Here is a 21,938-nt window from a genome sequence, read left to right as displayed (position 1 = left end):
ATATACACATGTGTGTATATATACACATATATACATACATGTATATATATATATACACCGTATATATATACACATGTGTGTATATATACACACATATATATATATATATATATATATATATATATGTATATATATACATATACACATATATAAATAAACACACATATATACATAGGGCTGTGAATCTTTGGGTGTCCCACGATTCGATTCTACATATATATATATATATATATATATATATATATATATATATATATATATATATATATATATATATATATATATATATATATATATATACACACACATACATAATCAAATACATATATAAACATATACTTAGATATACATATACATACATATGTACAGTATATACTGTTCAAATGCATATTTGTATATATATAAATCTACATACATATACATATAGAAGGGAAACAAAAATGTTTTTAAACGTATATATATATGTACGTGTATATATGTGTGTGTGTATATATATATGTATGTATATATGTGCATATATGTGTATATATATATATATATATATACATACATATATATATATGTGTATGTATATATATATATATATACATATACATATATATATGTTAGGGCTGCGAATCTTTGGGTGTCCCACGATTCGATTCAATATCGATTCTTGGTGTCACGATTCGATAATAAATCGATTTTTTTTCAATTCAACGCGATTCTCGTTTCAAAAACGATATTTTTCCGATTCAAAACGATTCTGTATTCATTCAATACATAGGATTTCAGCAGGATCTACCCCAGTCTGCTGACATGCTACCAGAGTAGTAGATTTAAAAAAAACAGCTTTTATAATTATAAAGGACAAGGTTTTATCAACTGATTGCAATAATGTAAATTTGTTTTAACTATTAAACAAACCAAAAATATAACTTATTTTAACTATGTGAAAACATTGGACACAGTGTGTTGTCAAGCTTATGAGATGCGATGGAAGTGTAAGCCACTGTGACACTATTGTTCTATTCTTTTATTTTTATAAATGTCTAATGATAATGTCAATGAGGGATTTTTAATCACTGCTTTGCTGAAATTATAACTAATATTGACACTGTTGTTGATAATATTCATTTTTCTTTCGCTGCTTTTGGTTTGTTCTGTGTCCTGTTTGTGTCTCCTCTCAATTGCTCTGTTTATTGCAGTTCTGAGTGTTGCTCGGTCAGGTTTGGTTTTGGAATTGTATTGTATTGTTATAGTATTGCTGTGTATTGTTTTGTTGGATTGATTAAAAAAATAAATAAATAAATGATAACAATTTTTTATAAAAAAATCAATAAAAAAAGAGAATCGATTCTGAATCGCACAACGTGAGAATCGCGATTCAAATTCGAATCAATTTTTTCCGACACCCCTAATATTTTTATATACAAACGGATATATATATATATATATATATATATATATATATATATATATATATAAATATATATATATATATATATATATATATATATATATATATATATATATATATACATACATATATATATAAACATATACATACATACATATATAGAAGGGAAACAAAAATGTTTTTAAATGTGTACATATTTTTTTGTATGTATATATATATGTATACATAAACATTTTTGTTTCCCTTCTGCTACTAAATCTCCCTGCTTTGTGTGGAGTGAGTGGCTCCATTAGACTAAACAAACATCAGAGTTATAAATATTTATAAGGTCCTGGTCCACAAGCCCTCCTCTGACTCGTCCTTCTTCTCACGGACACACGCGGGAAGGAAGGAAATTAAAAAATCAGTCGTTGTGTATGCAGCTCACCTCGAAACTCTGGAGGAGAAAAAAGAAGAAGCAAAATAAGATTTACAGAGTTACAAAACTCTGAAGATTTGTTTCATTTCCGATCTGTTGGACTATTTCTTACTAAATGATAAAAGTTTTTACAGAAAGTGAAAGCTTTATTCCTGTTAAAGTGTTGAGCCAGGATAGTTTAAAAACACTTGTTTTAACAGTGATTTGGATGACGAGCTAAATGTCACTAAGTAGTCAGTCACACTTTGTGAAAAAATACAGATTTTTATAAATAAATATGTAATGATGGAAATAAATATAGTAACATGGTATATCATTTAATTATTTTTCTCTCTGGTGCTAATATTTAAAAATAAATACATACAAATACATAAACAGGCCAAAAGTTTGGACACACCTTCTCATTCAATGCATTTTCTTAATTTTCAAGACTATTTACATTGTAGATTGTCGCTGAAGGCATCAAAACTATGAATGAATGTGGAGTTATGTACGTAACAAAAAAAGGTAAAATTACTTAAAACATGTTTCATATTCTAGTTTCTTCGAAATAGCCCCCCTTTGCTCTGATTACTTCTTTGGACACTCTTGGCATTCTCTTGAAGAGCTTCAAGCACACCTGTGAAGTGAAAACCATTTCAGCTGACTACCTCTTGAAGCCCATGGAGAGAATGCCAAGAGTGTGCAATGCAGTAATCAGAGCAAAAATGTGGCTATTTTGAAGAAACTAGAATATAAAACATGTTTTCAGTTAATTTTTTGTTTAGTACATAACTCCACATGTGTACATTCATAGTTTTGATGTGACAATCTACAATGTAAATAGTCATGAAAAAAAAGAAAATGCATTGAATGAGAAGGTGTGTCCAAACTTTTGGCTTGTACTGTATATATACAAACATACATACATATAATTATATATAGATACATATACACACCTATACATACATATATAAATACACACAAACACACATATACATATGTCTTGATTGGATTATCCAGAGAATAGTGCTCGATACCATGGTAGAGCGCAATAGTATGTGTGGGAAAAATCACAAGACTACTTCATCTTTACAGAACTGTTTCATGAAACAGTTCTGTAGAGATGAAGTAGTCTTGTGATTTTTCCCACACATACATACATACACACATATACATATATATATATATATATATATATATATATATATATATATATATATATATATATATATATATACACACACACACATATGTACACATATACATATATAAATACACACACATACATTTATATATACTATTACATCCATAATGTTTTTTTAACAATCCCACTGATGTTATGTTAAAAAGGAAAAATATATTAAATAAGATAAATCGACATTGTAATATATTATTACAGCAGGATATATCCATATAATGAAATGTATTATTTATTTCCTTTTATTGGAATCGTGTGTTCTCCAGAATTGTACTTGATGTTAAATATTGTAAAACAAAGAAACATGTAACAAAATAGTGAAATATGACATTCCAATACTATCAATATAATTGTAATAAAAATGTGTTTTCTTCCTGGTATGATATTGTATTTATAAATCTATATACTTCCATAACGACTACTTTTAATAACGTGAGGAGATTAGAAGACAAGAAAGAAAAGTGTAAACAATAAATGTCTGACCAGGAGAGACGAGCGCCAGGGTCTGCGGCGCCATCCAGGGACCCTCCCCCGCCCCCGTGTAGGCACACAGCTGATAGGTGATGTTGCTGAGCGGGACGGACAGGTTGATTGACAGCTGCGTGTCAGGGCCCACGTCGACCACAAGCTGACGGGATGAAGACGACCAATCAGTGAGCGTGCGTCAGAGTCATCGTGCCGTCTCCAACACTTACCGCCTCCTGCATGCTGGGCGTGCTGTAGACCACCAAGAAGCCCTGGAGGTCCCCGTTCAGTTTTCCTGCCGGTCTCTCCCAGACCAGCTGGAGCATGGTCCCGTTCAGCAGCGCCGTCACGTTGTCTGGAGGGTTGTCCGGGACTGAAACGCACACGCGGGATTGGACGGTTACAAACACACTCGTTAGAGAGCAGAACATCGAAGTACCACTGCAGTCCTGTAGGCGGCAGTCATGCACAAAACCACTTGACCCCGATGCTAGTTGACTGTAACAACCAAAAGTGGCATCCCAAGAGTGAGTTTTTCCTTGCCTCTGTCACCAAAGTGCTAGTTCATCTGGGGGTTAGTTGTTTTTATTTACCTCTGTCTCCAAAGGAGGTTTAGCCGTTTTTTTTTTTTTTTTTATTATAAAAAACTAATAACTGTTTCCTTGCCTTTGTCACCAAAGTTCTAGTTCAGGTGTGGTTTAGTTGGTTTAACTGTTTTTTATTTGCCTCAGTCTCCAAAATACTGGCCAATATGAGGTGTAGCTGAAAATAAACTAATAAAAGTGTTTCCTTGCCTCTGTCTCCAAAATTCTGGCCAATATGAGGTGTAGCTGTTTTTTTATTTTTTTTATAACAATCTAATAAAAGTTTTTCCTTGCCTCTGTCACCAAAGTTCTAGTTCAGGTGTGGTTTAGTTGGTTTAACTGTTTTTATTTGCCTCTGTCTCCAAAATACAGGCCAATATGAGGAGTAACTGTTTTTTTTTTATATAAACTAATAAAAGTGTTTCCTTGCCATTGTCTCCAAAATACTGGCCAATATGAGGAGTAGCTGTTATTCTTTTTTGTTAATAAATTAAAAAAAAGTGTTTCCTTGCCTCTGTTCCCAAAATACTTGCCAATATGAGGTGTAGCTGTTTTTTTTTAAAAAACAAAAACAAACTATTAAGTGTTTCCTTGCCTCTGTCACCAAAGTTCTAGTTCCTGTGGGGTTTAGTTGGTGTACATTTTTTTCTTTGTCTCTGTCGCCAAAATACTGGCCAATATGAGGTGTAGCTGTTTTTTTTTTAAATAAACTAATAAACATGTTTCCTGGTCTCTGTCACTAAAGTGCTAGTTCATGTTGGGTTTAGTTGGTTTAACTGTTTTTTTTTGTCTCTGTCACCAAAGTGCTTGCACCTACGGGATTCAGTTGGTTTGCAAGGAGTTTTCCTCGCCTCCATCACCAAAGTATTTGATCCTATTGGTTTCAGTTGGTTTAAATAGAGCTTTCCTTGCCTCGTCACCAAAGGGCTTGCTCCTATGGGATTCAGTTGGTTTAAATGAACATTTCCTTGCCTCTGTCACCAAAGTGCTTGCTCCTATGGGATTCAGTTGGTTTAAATGGACATTTCCTTGCCTCTGTCATCAAAGTGCTCTTTTATGTGGGGTTTGGTTGGTTTAACTATTTTTCTTTGCCTCTTCAACCAAAGCGCTTGCGCCTACGGGATTCAGTTGGTTTAAAAGGAGTTTTCCTTGCCTCTGTCACCAAAGTGCTTGCACCTACGGGATTCAGTTGGTTTGTAAGGAGTTTTCCTCGCCTCCATCACCAAAGTATTTAATCCTATTGGGCCCTGCGATGAGGTGGCGACTTGTCCAGGGTGTACCCCGCCTTCCGCCCGATTGTAGCTGAGATAGGCGCCAGCGCCCCCCGCAACCCCGAAAGGGAATAAGCGGTAGAAAATGGATGGATGGATGGTTTCAGTTGGTTTAAATAGAGCTTCCCTTGCCTCGTCACCAAAGGGCTTGCTCCTATGGGATTCAGTTGGTTTAAATGGACATTTCCTTGCCTCCGTCACCAAAGTGCTTGCTCCTCTGGGATTCAGTTGGTTTAAATGGACATTTCCTTGCCTCTGTCATCAAAGTGCTTTTTCATGTGGGGTTTAGTTGGTTTAACTATTTTTCTTTGCCTCTTCAACCAAAGTGCTAGCGCCTACGGGATTCAGTTGGTTTAAAAGGAGTTTTCCTTGCCTCCGTCACCAAAGTGCTTGATCCTATTGGGTTCAGTTGGTTTAAACGGAGCTTTCCTTGCCTCCGTCACCAAAGTGCTTGCTCCTATTGGGTTCAGTTGGTTTAAATTGAGCTTCCCTTGCCTCCGTCACCAAAGTGCTTGCTCCTATGGGATTCAGTTGGTTTAAATGGACATTTCCTTGCCTCCGTCACCAAAGTGCTAGTTCATGTGGGGTTTAGTTAGTTTAACTGTTTAAACGCTCCCTAGTCAGTATCCCAAGAAATCATTACTTCAGCGCCAAAAAGGACAAATGAAGAAACTCCTTGGCTGAGGTAATGGTGTTCAGAGGTCAAAGCAACTAAAATGTTAGGAGGATATTCCTTGTACTTCTTTTATTAGCGTGTTTGGATGGAGACAAAGTCTGAGCTGCGTCCAAACACATTCTTGATGGCCACAAAGTTCTCTGAACTGGAAATGGCGCTGGGAATTGTGTGTGTGTGTGTGTGTGTGTGTGTGTGTGTGTGTGTGTGTGTGTGTGTGTGTGTGTGTGTGTGTGTGTGTGTGTGTGTGTGTGTGTGTGTGTGTGTGTGTGTGTGTGTGTGTGTGTGTGTGTGACTGAGGCAGTCTGGGAAACGTGGTCCTGGTCAGAAGCATGATGTTATCAGGAAGTGTTTGGAGTTTGATTGTTTCCACATGCACTCGCTTCTCCTCAGCCAAAACAAGTCGAAGACTTCTCCACCTTCAGCCAGCCCCGCCTCCTCCTCCTCCTTCTCCTCCTCCCTCCAAGTTTTCTTCTTTCACTCTGGCGGCGGTGACGAGCCTCGTTCTTCATGTGAGGGAGGTTGAGGGGAACAAAGACGTTCATTGTTGAACTTTGCGAGAAGAAGCTTAGACGGTGGAAGAGTGTAAAGTGTTCCCGGCACACATGTGGTCAGCTGTTTGTCATCGCTACACAACAACTTTGTGGAGTTGTGCAAACAGACTACTGTTAACACAATCGTGTGTGTGTGTGTGTTTTCCACACACGCACAAAAATGGAAAAAGGTCACGCCGAGGTCCTAAGAGGCCTCACAACGCTGGGAGACTCCCCAAAATAAACCGAGCGCTCCCACGGTGGCTGCAGCATTCTTGTCATCGCAACTTTCATGTAACGTGATGGCGGGCCAGGAGGTAACCATGGCAACCAACTAACCGCACACTGTAGCTGTCAATTGGGGTTCACATTCGAATCGTGATTTTTTTATTATTGATTTTCAAAAATGTATTTATTAAATATAATGTATACATATATATATAATACAGGGTTTCCCACACATTCATTTATTTGTGGCGGCCCGCCACAAAAGAATTACGGCCGCCACAAATAAAAAAATAAAAATAGAAAAAAGAAAAAAAAGAAAAAAAAATATATATATATGTATATATATATATATATATATATTTTTTTTTTCCGGCTTTTGACTCGCTTGACCGCTCATAAAAACAATGGGACTCTGTGAATGGAGCTTGTAGTTACATATTATATAAATATGTAAATATTATATAAATATGTATATAAATATGTACATAAAATGTTGTAATTATATTCCAACTCCGCGTTCTTCTTGGTCATCGCCGCTGCCCGCCACCCCCCACCGCCCGTATATATATATATATATATATATATATATATATATATATATATATATATATATATATATATATATATATATATATATATATATATATATATATACATACGCAGCACGGTGGAACAGGGGTTAGTATGTCTGCCTCAAAATACGAAGGTCCTGTGTTCAATCCTGCGCTCGGAATCTTTCTGTGTGGAGTTTGCATGTTCTCCCCGTGACTGCGTGGGTTCCCTCCGGGTACTCCGGCTTCCTCCCACCTCCATAGACCGCCATTTTAGACTAGTTGATCTGCCGTTTTTTTTTTCTGCTGTGCCCCCTTCCCCCTAATGGAGGGGGGGGGCATAGATTTGGTCACCACAGATGACATGCTAGCTGTCTAAAGTGGGGACCCACTCATCTGTGCATCGGTAGGAGATAACTCTGTGCTGCTGACCTGTCGCCACTCAAGATGATCTCCTGCTGGCCCCACTATGGACTGGACTCTCACTATTATGTTAGATCCACTATGGACTGGACTCTCACTAGTATGTTAGATCCACTATGGACTGGACTCTCACTATTATGTTAGATCCACTAAGGACTGGACTCTCACTATTACAGTATGTTAGATCCACTATGGACTGGACTCTCACTATAGTGTTAAATCCACTATGGACTTGACTCTCACTATTATGTTAGATCCACTATGGACTGGACTGTCCCTATTATGTTAGATCCACTATGGACTGGACTCTCACTATTATGTTAGATCCACTATGAACTGGACTGTCCCTATTATGTTGGATCCACTATGGACTGGACCCTCACTATTATGTTAGATCCACTATGGACTGGACTCTCACTATTATGTTGGATCCACTATGGACTGGACTCTCACTATTATGTTAGATCCACTATGGACTGGACTCTCACTATTATGTTAGATCCATTAGGGCTGCACTCACACTATTATGTTAGATCCACTATGGACTGGACTCTCACTATAATGTTAGATCCACTATGGACTGGACTCTCACTATTATGTTAGATCCACTATGGACTGGACTCTCACTATAATGTTAGATCCACTATGGACTTGACTCTCACTATTATGTTAGATCCACTATGGACTGGACTGTCCTTATTATGTTAGATCCACTATGGACTGGACTCTCACTATTATGTTAGATCCACTATGAACTGGACTCTTACACTATGATCCACTATGGACTGGACTCTCACTATTATGTTAGATCCACTATGGACTGGACTCTCACAATATTATGCTAGATCCACTCGACGTCCATTGCACTGGTTGACCAGGTGAGGGGTTCTCACAACTGCGGTCCCCTCCAAGGTTTCTCATTGTCATCCCACTGGGTTGAGTTTTTTCTTGCCCTGATGTGGGATCTGAGTCGTTGTGGCTTGTGCAGCCCTTTGAGACACTCGTGATTTATGGCTATACAAGTAAACAATGATTGATTGATTGATTGATTGATTGATTGACTGATTGATTATTTTTTCACTAAATGTAATGTATTTTTTTTTTATTTTGATAGAAAAAATATATGTATTTCCTGAAATTTCATTCATTTTAAACTTTAATAGTATCCAATATTGCAAAAAATATTACAGTATATATTCCAAACATTTTTTATCTAAATACAAATAAATACTTAAATATCTGCTTCACTTACGATTTTACAGCAAACTACCAATTAAATTAACAAAAATTGCAATGCATTTTATGGTGTTCTTTACAGCATATTACTGTAATTTGAAAAAAAAAAAAAAAAATTTTTTGCGTAAAAATTCTGGCGTATGGTCAGGATTGTACCACCTCTGCCTCAACTTAAGCCAGGAAAAGCCCTGATATAAATACATATATACACATATACTAATTTACACACGTAAAGAAGTGTGATCTTGTTAAAGATGATTTAAAATGAAGTAAAGAAGTGTGGTTTTGTTAAAGATTATTTAAAAAGGATTGGAAGTTAGCAGGATGAAGATGTTTCCCCTCCCCCCTCCATCCTTTGGGTGCATGGGGGCTCTTCTATTGGGAACACTGGGAACTTAGTCCCCCCCCCCCCCAGTCTTCCCACTAGTAGCCTTTCTTTTCTCTTGTTGTGATGTTTTCCCACAGTGCTTTGCTACATGCGAGGTCACGTGAGGTCAGAAAGGAGGGAAATGAAACACCAAGACAGAAAGACAGACTTTGTGGCTTTGGAAATTCCTCAGTGGTGCTATTGACGGCGTCGCACCGCCACAAGTCAGCTCAACAAGTGGTTAGACCCAAATAGCCCGAAGGGGAAGGAGGTGGAGGACACATTTTGGAACTTTGTGTCTGGATGAAGCACATTGTTGTTCTATCACAATCAAATGGACACAAAGTAGCAAGACTTGGAATACAATGTTTGGACCTCAGGTACCTTCGGTGTCCCTTTTTCCTAGCAAGACACTATGGATTATTATATGTTTCTAACTTAATTATTTGTTGGACTAAAGTCCTTACTGGTCCCTACTTTATCCTAACAAGACATTATACACAATTGTATGCTACCATCTGAATTACTTCTTGGACTAGAGTCCTTACTGGTCCCTACTTTAACCTAGCAAGACATCATAGACTATTGTATGCTACCACCTCAATGAAAAGTGGACTACAGTCCTTAGTGTTCCCTACTTTATCCTAACAAGACATTTTGGGCTATTGTATGTTAACTCAATTACATGTTGGACTAAAGCCCTTAGTGGTCCCTACTTTATCTTAACAAGACATCATAGACTATTGTATGCTACCACCTCAATGAAAAGTGGACTAAAGTCCTTAGTGGTTCCTACTTTATCCTAACAAGATATTATGGACTATTGTATGTTTCTAACTCAATGACATGTTGGACTAAAGTCCTTAGTGGTCCCTAATTTATCCTATCAAGACTTTATGAACTATTGTATTTTTCTAACTAAATTATTTGTTGGTCTAAAGTCCTTACTGGTCCCTACTTTAGCCTTGAAAGACATTGTAGACTATTGTATGCCTCCAACTGAATTTGTTGGGCTATAGTCCTTACTGGTCCCTACTTTATCCTAACAGGACTCAATTATTTGATGGACTAGAGTCCTTAGTGGTCCTTTCTAAGGACTTGTGGACTATTGTATGCTTTCAACTCAATAACAAGCTGGACTAGAGTCCTTAGTGGTCTCTTATCCTAGCAAGATGTTATGGACTAGTGTATGTTTCAAACTGAATTGTTTGATACACTAGCGTCCTTAGTGGTCCCTTTTAGGGACTATTGTATGCTTCCAACTCAAAAACAAGCTCGACCAGAGTCCTTAGTGGTCCCTACTTTATCCTAGCAAGATGTAATGGACTATTGTATGCTTTCAACTCAATGACAAGTGGACTAGAGTCCCTACGGGTCTTTTCTTTATCCTAACAGAATGCTATGGACTAGTGTATGCTACCAACTCAATGACAAGTGGACTAGAGTCCCTACGGGTCTTTCTTTATCCTAACAGAATGCTATGGACTAGTGTATGCTACCAACTCAATGACAAGTGGACTAGAGCCCTTACTGGTCTCTTCCTTATCCTAGAACGATGTGGTCCCTTTTAAAGACTTGTGGACTGTTGTATGCTTCCAACTCAATAACTAGTCTCTTCTTTATCATAGCAAGATCTTATGGACTATTGTATGCTTCCAATCCAATTATTTTTTTTGACTAGAGTCCTTAGTGGTCCCTTTTAAGGACTTATGGACTATTGTATGCTTCCACCTCAATAATAAGCTGGACTGGAGTCCTTAGTGGTAATTTTTTCTAAGCAAAACATTATGGACTATTGTATGCCACCAACTCAATGAGAAGTGGACGAGAGTCCTTACTGGTCATTTATTTATCCTTGAAAGATGTTATGGACTCGTGTATGTTTCTAACTCAGTTATTTAATGCACAAGAGACTTGTGGACTATTGTATGCTTTCAACTAAATAACAAGCTCGACTAGAGTCCTTAGTGGTCCCTACTTTATCCTAGCAAGATGTTATGGACTATTGTATGCTTCCAACTCAATGACAAGTGGACTAGAGTCCTTGCGGGTCTTTTCTTTATCCTAACAGGATGTTATGGACAAGTGTATGCTACCAACTCAATGAAAAATGGACTAGAGTCCTTACTGGTCTCTTCTTTATCCTAGTACAATGTTATGGACGATTGTATGTTTATAACTAAATTATTTGATGGACTAGAGTCCTTACTGGTCCTTGTAAGGACTTATGGACTATTGTATGCTTCCAACTCAGTTTTTTTTTTATTAGAGTCCTTAGTGGTCCCTTTTAAGGACTTATGGACTATTGTATGCTTTCAACTCAATAACAAGCTGGACTAAAGTCCTTAGTGGTCTCTTCTTTATCCTAGCAAGTTGTTATGGACTAGTGTATGGTTCTAACTGAATTATTTGATGCACTAGAGTTCTTAGTGGTCCCTTTTAAGGACTATTGTATGCTTCCAACTCAATAACAAGCTCGACTAGAGTCCTTAGTAGTATTTTTTTCCAAACAAAACATTATGGACTATTGTATACCACCAACTCAATGACAAGTGGACAAGAGTTCTTACTGGTCACCTATTTATCTTTGAAAGATGTTATGGACTTTTTTATGTTTCTAACTCAGTTATTTGATGGACAAGAGACTTGTGGACTATTGTATGCTTTCAACTCAATAACAAGCTGGACTAAAGTCCTTAGTGGTCTCTTCTTTATCCTAGAAAGATGTTATGGACTAGTGTATGTTTCTAACTTAATTATTTGATGCACTACAGTCCTTAATGGTCCCTTTTAAGGACTATTGTATGCTTCCAACTAAATAACAAGCTCGACTAGAGTCCTTAGTGGTCCCTACTTTATCCTAGCAAGATGTTATGGACTAGTATGCTTTCAACTCAATGACAAGTGGACTAGAGTCCCTACGGGTCTTTTCTTTATCCTAACAAGATGTTATGGACAAGTGTCCATAACAACAGTAGCGTCTTTACTGGGCTCTTCTTTATCCTCATTATGGACCATTTTATGTTTCTAACTAAATTATTTGATGGACTAGAGTCCTCTTTGGTCCTTTTAAGGACTTATGGACTATTGTATGCTTCCAACTCATTTTTTTTTATTTGAGTCCTTAGTGGTCCCTTTTAAGGACTTTATGGACTATTGTATGCTTCCATCTCAATGACAAGCTGGACGAGAGACTTTGTTATGTACTATTTTTTTCCTTCCACCTTTGTGGGAACCCTCCAAGGGAAGACCCTTTGCTGTTCTAAGTGTTTGGTCACACCAGTGATCACCTCACAGATGCACAGAACTCTTGCAGAAGACTGGACGCTGTTGCAGCTGCAGAGGAAACCATTCCAATGTTCTTCCTGCAGGTTTTAGCGGACACGTGTTGGCCTACTTGAGCAGATATTTATGTTGCGTAGCACCCCAATGAGAACCACATGCAGCAGCATTTGAGACGTTTGACATAAAGCATGACGTCCTTTGGGGAGTCTTTTAAAGCCTCTCAAAGATGGTGGTGGTGTAACAAGATGACCTGCTGTCTGGGTTCTGACTTTATGCTTGTCTTCCTGTGGAAAGCAACAAAAGTCACTTTTTTGTTTGCTGAATTAAGAAGTGAAACTTGACTGATGTCCAGTAGATTAAACACCTCCATGACTGCTATGTCAAGGGAGTTACTTCTCTTTTCGGACTCCTTCCTGTTTCCACCGCAGTGCATGCTGGGAGCTGACGCCTCAGTTTGAACAGAGTAACTTTTGACCACCAGCAGTCTGCACGTGTGTTTTTGGACCGTGTTTCAGGCGCTTACCTCCTTCTGCCGTGTGCACCTGGACCCAGGGCGACCAGTCGGACGGCCCCTGGCTGCTGTGGCACGACACCCTGAAGGCGTAGTCGCTGTGCGGCTCCAAATCCTCCAAGAGGAGCTCGGCCGGCGGGATGTTGAGGTTCTGGTTGTGGATGATCTCGTCTGCGTCCCCGGACGAGGTCTAAGATTAAAATACTGCATTCAGTTAATCATCCTGGTCCCATCTTATATAAGAGGAGAACTTGAAGAAAGTGTCAGACCCGAGTAGGGTTGTACGGTATACTGGTACTAGTATAGTACCGCGATATGAATGAATCATATTCGGAACTATACCGCCTCTAAAAAGTACCGGTCACCCGCACCCTATTTTTTTTTTTCAACGGGCATGTTGGCGCGTCGTCACATTGCTGATTTTAGGAGCAGAGGAGCATATGCGGCAGCGCACACACACAGAGTACTTACAAGCAGACAGTGTGTAGACAGAAATTGGAGAACGGACGCATTTTGGCCAAAAAACTAACAATAAAGGTGAACTTATAACACTGAAACGCCCTCAGGAAGAGGTGCTTTAAGACATAGCTAGCTCACCTGCAGCTAACGTCCATCTGTGTTTTAGCTACTTCTAAATCACTAATCCTCGCCTCCATGGCGACAAATAAAGTACAAGTATCAGTATCACTCAAGGACGAGGAATAGCTAAACATGCTTCACTACACTGGAGGATACTATAACTAACCGCTAACAGCAGGCTAGTACTCCTCCATGTAAACAAATGCCATGGGTGGATCTCGACCTGACATCCATTGTAATCATACCAAGTACAGTGTAGTCGATACTACTATAATTACATTGATATTTTTTATCATCAAAAAATATTTTATCTTTTTTATTTCTATTATGTTTATAAACTCAGGAAATACATCCGTGGACACATGAGGACTTTGAATATGACCAATGTATGATCCTACTTGATATTGGATCAATACCTAAATTTGTACTGTCATCCAAAACTAATGTAAAGTATCAAACAACAGAAGAATAAGTGATTATTACATTTTATCAGAAGTGTAGATAGAACATGTTAAAACAAAAAATAACCAGATATTAACAGTAAATGAAAAAGTAGATTAATAATCATTGTTTACAGTTTGTCCTTCATAATGTAGAAAAAAATTATTGAATGATAAATGAGACAATATGTTACTGCATACGTCAGCAGACTAAATTAGGAGTCTCTGTTTGTTTACTTATTACTAAAAGACAAGTTGTCTAGTATGTTCAGTATTTTATTTTAAGGACAAAATTGCAATAAGAAACATATGTTTAATGTAGGGCTTCACGGTGGCAGAGGGGTTAGTGCGTCTGCCTCACAATACTAAGTTCCCACAGTCCTGGGTTCAAATCCAGGCTCGGGATCTTTCTGTGTGGAGTTTGCATGTTCTCCCCGTGAATGCGTGGGTTCCCTCCGGGTACTCCGGCTTCCTCCCACTTCCAAAGACATGCACCTGGGGATAGGTTGATTGGCAACACTAAATATGCCCTAGTGTGTGAATGTGAGTGTGAATGTTGTCTGTCTATCTGTGTTGGCCCTGCGATGAGGTGGCGACTTGTCCAGGGTGTACCCTGCCTTCTGCCCGATTGTAGCTGAGATAGGCGCCAGCGCCCCCCGCGACCCCGAAAGGGAATAAGCGGTAGAAAATGGATGGATGGATGTTTAATGTACCCTAAGATTCTTTGTTAAAATAAAGCCAATAATGCAATTTTTTTGTGGTCTTATTTATTTAGAAAAATATTTAAAAGTATCAAAATACATTTTGGTACCGGTACCAAAATACTGGTATCAGGACAACCCTACAGCCGAGTGAGCATTGACGATGTCACCCCAAGATGCAGAAGACGGCAGACGGCGAGCATGTAAAACTACATTTAATGCACGAAAACTAGTGCAGCTGGGAGTGCACAGGAAGCACTAAACATACTACAAAGCACAATTAACCCGCCCTGAAATAGGGAACCAGGTGGAACTAAGTAAAAATAAGTAACAGCGAGGAACAGGTGTGCTGGCAGGACAGGGAAATGAAAGTAACACAGAGAGCAACTAGGAACACCAGGACAAGAAGAGATTCTAAACCAGGGTTGTCCCGATACCAATATTTTGGCACCGCTACCAAAATAAAGGGGATCCCAAAATTATATCAAAATACGCATAACAGAAAATTTGAAAAACTTATGATACATTAAACATGTTTCCTATTGAATAAATTAATCACGAAATAAGATATTGAACATGCTAGTCAACTTGTCTTTTAGTAGTAAGTAAACAAACAAAGACTCCTAATTAGTCTGCTGCTGTATGCAGTAACATATTGTGTCATTTATCATTCTATTATTTTGTCAACATTATTCATCTACTCTTTCATTTTTTACTGCTTAACATGTTATATCTACACTTCTGTTCAAATGTAATAATCACTTATTCATCGGTTCTTTGATATTTTACATTAGTTTTGAATGATTTAGGTATCGATCCGATACCAAGTAGTTACAGGATCATCAGTTGGTCATATTCAAAGTCCTTATGCGTCCAAGGACATATTTCTTGAGGTTGTAAACCAGTCTAGTTGTATAATGATGTTTCAAATTGTATCCCTTGTGCACCGCAACTTTTTTGTGAAAATAAGACACGTCGGGGTGCCCCTGTGCTCAACAAAGAAATATTGCATCCCTAACTTTTCCTGAAATTGTCTTTACTCATCACAAACCTTTCTCTTCACTGCAGGCTTTGAAAAAGACATGTTTGGGGTTCTGGAATATGTTTGTAATTAGCCGACGCACGGAGAGTAATGTTATTTCCGCAATGTGTGTCGTTCCACTTTTCCTACCTACAGCAACACGACGGTCGGCTGATAATAGCCGGGTAAGTATCGGGACAGCGAGCGCAAAAAAGTGACGGCTCCCGGAGTGTTATCTGGCGTCATATAGAAACATATGTAGTGTTAATCGTGTGAGGCAATGCAAATTAAACAATAAAAAAAAAAACAAATAACGGGTGAATTGGTCCAGGTTATCGGGGACTGTTATTACAGACGGACAGGTGTCGCGGTATGACTCATTTGCGGCTTTTCCACTAACGCAGGGGTAGGCAACCCAGACAGTGAAAGAGCCATTTTTCACCCAAATAACACAACGCTGTCAAGCACCATTCATATAAAACTTGCGGGCCGCGCTAACATTAAACTTTCATATTAAGTTGGGGGCCGCAAAACAACGTCTCGCGGGCCGCGTGTTTGAGACCCTTGTTGTAAATAATAAAAAAATGGCTAAAGTTTTTGTAACAATTAGAAATATCAATATAATCATTGTAGTATCAACTATATATACGGCTCTTGTGTTTTGTATCGATAAAATCTATATTTATATTCAGGAGCACTAATGGGTAAATGGTAAATGGGTTGTACTTGTACAGCGCTTTTCTACCCCTTTTTAAGGAGCCCAAAGCGCTTTGACAGTGTTTCCACATTCGCCCATTCACACACACATTCACAGACTGACGGCGGGAGCTGCCATGCAAGGTGCTCACCGGGACCCATCAGGAGGAAGGGTGAACTGTCTTGCCCAAGGACACAACGGACGTGACTAGGATGGTAGAAGGTGGGGATTGAACCAGTAACCCTCAGATTGCTGGCTGTTAGCGGTTAGCTGATGTATCCAGGGCTGTGACAAGGATTTGAGAAACCGCTTGGTCCAAATTTGGTCCAAGAGGAGCTTTGAAAGGCTGAAATCACGAATCCCAGCCCTGTATGAATAATATTATCTTAAGCAACAATCCACTTTTTTATTACTAAGCTTAAGTTAAGCGTATTATATAATGTCGACATTACCGTATCTTCAAATTCACACCGACATGTACTAGTGACACGCACCACGAGGCAGCAAAAGTTCTGGGAGGAAACATGTCGCCATTATCGAATCAGTGACACCAGGATGTGGCCAGTAATACATTTAGGGTGAAATTCTATATGAAGCGCCTTTGACATGTTCTCCTTCACACAACTGGCCGCCGACTCACGAATCACAAAGCCCATTCTTTGTGTGACCTTGTTGTTGTTTGGAAACCAAACAACAAGACCATATATTGACCCACCGCATGGTGATGTACAACACACACCATGTCCTACACAAAATATATTTGCAGTCGGTCACATCATTTTCTTTTTGTCACTTCAAAAATGACTGAAGACATGACCTTTGTGTCCTCAATTATAATAACGGCCATGATTGTTTCCTCTTACGGTGTGAAGTGAAGCAGGTTTAGCTACTCCTCGTCTTGCATATTTCCTTTATGTAAGTATGCAGTGAGGAAGAGGAAAATTGAGGAAGAGGAAAATTGAGGAAAAAACAATGAGGAAAATTGAGGACCATGAATTTACCATGTATTGATTAACGTGTTAAACAAGTAGAAAACTTATTTGGGTGTTACCATTTAGTGGTCAATTGTACGGAATATGAACTGAACTGTGCAATCTACTAATAAAAGTTTCAATCAATCAATCAAAAAGGGGGATAAAAGAAGGAAATTAAGGATAAAACAAGTGGAAAAGGAAGGGGGGAAGGAAATTGAGGGGAAAAAAGAGGAAAGAGGAAAATTGAAGGTGAAAAGAGGGACATTGAAGGGAAAAAGAGGCAAATTGAGTGAAAGGACAAAAATTGAGTGGGGAAAAAAAGAGGAAAATTGAGGTGGGGAAAAGGAAAATTGAGGGGGGGAAAGGAAAATTTAGGGGAAAAATAGGATAACTAACGGGAAAATGAGGAAAATTGAGAGGGAAAAAAAGGACAATTAAGGGGGGACAAAGGACAATTGAGGGGAAAAAGGCAAAAATCGAGGGAGAAAGACGAAAATTGAGGGGAAAAAATACCGTATTTCCTTGAATTGTCGCCGGGGTGCTAATTAATTTAAAACCTCTTTTCCCTCCTGCGCTTACCAAAGGCATGCAGTAAAAGTAAGCATGCGCTAATTATTTTAAAACCTCTTCTCACTCCGGCACTTACCAAGGGCATGCAGTAAAAATTTGAGTGTGATGTAAGCTTGGACCTTAAATCCTACTGAATAGCTCTTAATCTTCTTCCCTTTATGCGATTTCAAATTACCGGTATTGAAATCAGCCTCCTCCATTTTGAAAATGATGACAGGGGAAGTGACACTTGTGACATCACGAGTTTGACCTGGCAGTATTTCAAGGCAGGCGCATACTATATGCCCTGCGGCAATTCAAGGAAATATGGTATAATTGAGGGGGAAAAGAGGAAAATTGAGTGGGAAAGGGAAAATTGAGGAAATAAATTGTAAAATTGAGGTGGGGAAAGAAAATTGAGGATAAAAAGAGGAAAATTGAGGAGGGGAAAGAGGAAAATTGAGGGAAAAAAGAGGAACATTGAGGGGGGGAAAGAGGGTGAAAACAGGAAAAATTGAGGGAAAACATATGAAAATTGAAGAAAAAGAGAACAATTGAGGGGGAAAAAGAGGAAAATTGAGGGCAAATAGGAAAATTGAGGGGGGAAAGAGGAAAATTGAGTGGGAAAAGAAAAAAAATTGTTGAAGAAAAGAGAAAAAATGAGGGGGGGAAGGAAAACTGAGGGGGGAAAAGGAAAATTTAGGGAAAAAAAAATTAAGGGGAAAAGAGGAAAATTGAGGGGGAAAAAAGAGGAAAATTGGGGGGGCACTGATTGAGGGGAGGGGAAAGACAATTGAGGGGGGACAATGGACAATTGAGGGGAAAAAGGCAAAAATCGACCGAGAAAAAGAGTAAATTTGAGGGAAAAAATATAATTGAGGAAAAAAAGAGGAAGATTGAGGGGGAAAGGAAACATTGAGGAAAAAAATAGTAAAATTGAGGAAAAATTGAGGAGGGGAAAAAGGAAAATTGAGGGGAAAAAAGAGGAAAATTGAAGGCAAAACAGGAAAAATTGAAAAATTGAGGGAAAACAAAAGAAAATTGAGGAAGAAAAAGAACAATTGAGGGAAAAATAGGACTTGAGAAAAATGAGAGTAAAAATTTATATCAGCACTAAGTGCGGCCTGAAGAAAACGAAGAATGTATTTCCTGCAATGAGGTGCATTTCTACATCCTAATTGAGCTTTAGATGTATTCTCATCTACTAACCTCTTGTTGACACACGTCCTATGTGATGCACCACACACTTTGTTTTTTTAGTAGATCATTCAACATTATTTTAATTGAAGATGTCCTGTAAAATGATTTAACATGCATGTAAAAAATTTTTGAAAACCTTTCCCATTGGGCGAATCTATCCTGTAGCCACACCCCCACAGGTAATCTACCTGTTTTTACAATTCATTCAAAAATAGAATTTTTTTTACGCCTCTACTGGCTATTAAGGTTAGAGTGTCCGCTAGGTTGTGAGTTCAAACCCAAGTCATACCAAAGAGTATAAAAAATGGGACCCATTACCTCCCTGCTTGGCACTAAGCATCAAGAGTTGGAATTGGGGGTTAAATCACCAAAAATGATTCCCGAGCACGGACATTGCTGCTGCTCACTGCTCCCCTCACCTCCCAGGGGTCAAGACTGATTGGTCAAATGCAGAGAATAAAAAATAAATAAAAATAAATACTATAGAACAATAGTACACAGGCTCCATCTAGTGGTATACCGAGGAATCACTTAATAAAGTACAGTGTTTTATTTTCCTATATTCAAACACAGTGTTACTGTTCAAACACTGTGTGTATTGTTACAATGGCCTAACAAATTAAATATACTTGTTAAATAAAACATCTGCCTTGTCTTTAATGCATACCTAGTCCTACTATGCTCCTGTATGTTAATGTTGGTCATTACGGTGGTACTTGAAGAACCAGGTTTTTTCTGAGCTGCCACTTGAGAACTACTGCTCTCGAACTACAACTTGTAATCATCCAAAAATGAAAAGTCGACAACGTTGTGAATCGGTCAGCGAACGGAGGCGACGACAAGTAAGCTAGCTAGATGGTTGGTTAACGAGCATGCTTGTTCCGGTCCCGTCCTGCAACTCAGTACAGCGTTCAACAAATTTTGTTTGGATTGTATTTATATTTGATATTTTGTCCCCCCAATAAAAGAGGAAATTTTCACGCAAAAATTAATGTTTAATAACGCGGATTTCCGTGTTTTTGCGGAAATTTCCCATTGCCGTGTGATTAACAACAATGAACAGGTGGGCGGAAAACAGAAAATAAAGGCGCTTTAAGGCCAGGAAATAGTGCTAGAACAAGAACACTGGCACAGGAAGTGATTGTAAACTTAGCCAAGAGAAGGAGCAAAGTCTAAACTGTGGGACCATGACTCAGAAGAGAAAGAGAGCACCCGGAGTCCAACGTCCTCCACTGCACCGCTAATGCTAACCATGCAATATATCATGAATTTATATAATGTAAAAGGACATTTAATAACATGCATATAATAAATCAATGTTACCGAGACTGACCATACGTCCTCTTTTCCCCAGACATGTCCTCTTTTGCGGGGCTGTACGGGCGGAGTTTCTTAAATGCCTCAAATGTCCGGCATTTTGAGTTAGGGCTGCGTGCATTTTCAATGTACGTTGAGGGTTAAGAAGGGGTTAAAAACAAAACAAATTGTGAAGTGTGCACACGCAGCAACATCCGTGAGGGAGGGGCAGAGACAGCGAGCGCGAGAGAGTTATGATAAACGCGCATGCGTCACCAGGCTCTGCTTTTTATCGATAAATTTATCAGATTTAATTTTTTATTATCTATAGCAGGGGTGTCAAAAGTTTGCCTCTGAGGCACATTCTAAAAATACTATTAAAATAAACAAAAACATAACAAAACTGAAATAAAAAAGCTTAAAGGTGAAATGTAATTTAGAAAAAATTGCAATGTTGACTAATAAAACCAAGCTGGTTTTTTTTCTTTCAAATTGCCATTGCTCAAAACATAATATATTGAATCAGAATCAATGTTTTTATCTATAATTGACCTATCTAAGGTTCCAAATACTTCACATCAAATATTCCACTTTGAAACATATTTTTGGTGGAACATTTTGCATATTTTGTGTGTTTGCCATTAAAAACAGTTTTGTTTGACAAAAAAGGGCGGAAAACAAAGTCAATGAATGTTTATAACTGAATACATTAACATAGGTATACAAATGTGTTTTTTTTTTTCTTTTTTTTTAATGAAGTAACGTTTATGACAACCTTTTTCCAAAACACAATATAGAATGTATGATATAACAGGATAATGCATATGTTTATCTTTTTTTTTCAAAACGCTTACAAAAAAGTGGAACCCCAAAAATTTACTGTGGAACCCCATTTTGAAAATTATTATATTTGCATATTATGTAAATGATATTAATGTTGTAAATACAAATCTTTATATATGCATATAATAAGTAAATTTTACCGAAATATATCATGTGTGTGTGTGTGTGTGTGTGTGTGTGTTCTTGTATTACTACCCTTCTTGAGATATCAACAAGGTAAAGTACCGTCCATATGAGGACCGGTGAACAAGTTAGGACGGAAATTATGGTCTCAATACGGAAATCATTGCATTCAATAGAGAACTAAATAAAGTTAAGTTAAAGTTAAAGTACGCATGATTGTCACACACATACTAGATGGGGCGAAAATATTCTCTGCATTTGACCAATCACCCTTGATCACCCCCTGGGGGGTGAGGGGAGCAGTGGGCAGCAACGGTGCCGCGCCCGGGAATCATTTATGATGATTTAACCCCCAATTCCAACCCTTAATGCTGAGTGCCAATCAGGGAGG

General features: G+C 38.2%; 1 protein-coding gene across 1 annotated transcript in view; it reads right to left on the bottom strand.

The window, feature by feature from the left end:
• Window positions 1-21,938, bottom strand: part of LOC133537062 (tyrosine-protein kinase receptor UFO) — an 85,135-nt gene that overhangs the window by 30,934 nt on the left and 32,263 nt on the right. Inside the window, exons 7-10 of the mRNA XM_061877906.1 lie at window positions 13,137-13,314; window positions 3,693-3,835; window positions 3,481-3,625; window positions 1,827-1,835 (exon numbers count right to left, since the gene is read on the bottom strand). Of these exons, the coding sequence (XP_061733890.1) occupies window positions 1,827-1,835; window positions 3,481-3,625; window positions 3,693-3,835; window positions 13,137-13,314 (475 nt within the window). The remainder of the gene's footprint in view (window positions 1-1,826; window positions 1,836-3,480; window positions 3,626-3,692; window positions 3,836-13,136; window positions 13,315-21,938) is intronic.

This window comes from Nerophis ophidion, linkage group LG18 (genome assembly GCF_033978795.1).
Source record: "Nerophis ophidion isolate RoL-2023_Sa linkage group LG18, RoL_Noph_v1.0, whole genome shotgun sequence".
NCBI classification, from domain to species: Eukaryota; Metazoa; Chordata; class Actinopteri; order Syngnathiformes; family Syngnathidae; genus Nerophis; species Nerophis ophidion.
This window is presented reverse-complemented; position numbering and strand designations above follow the sequence as displayed.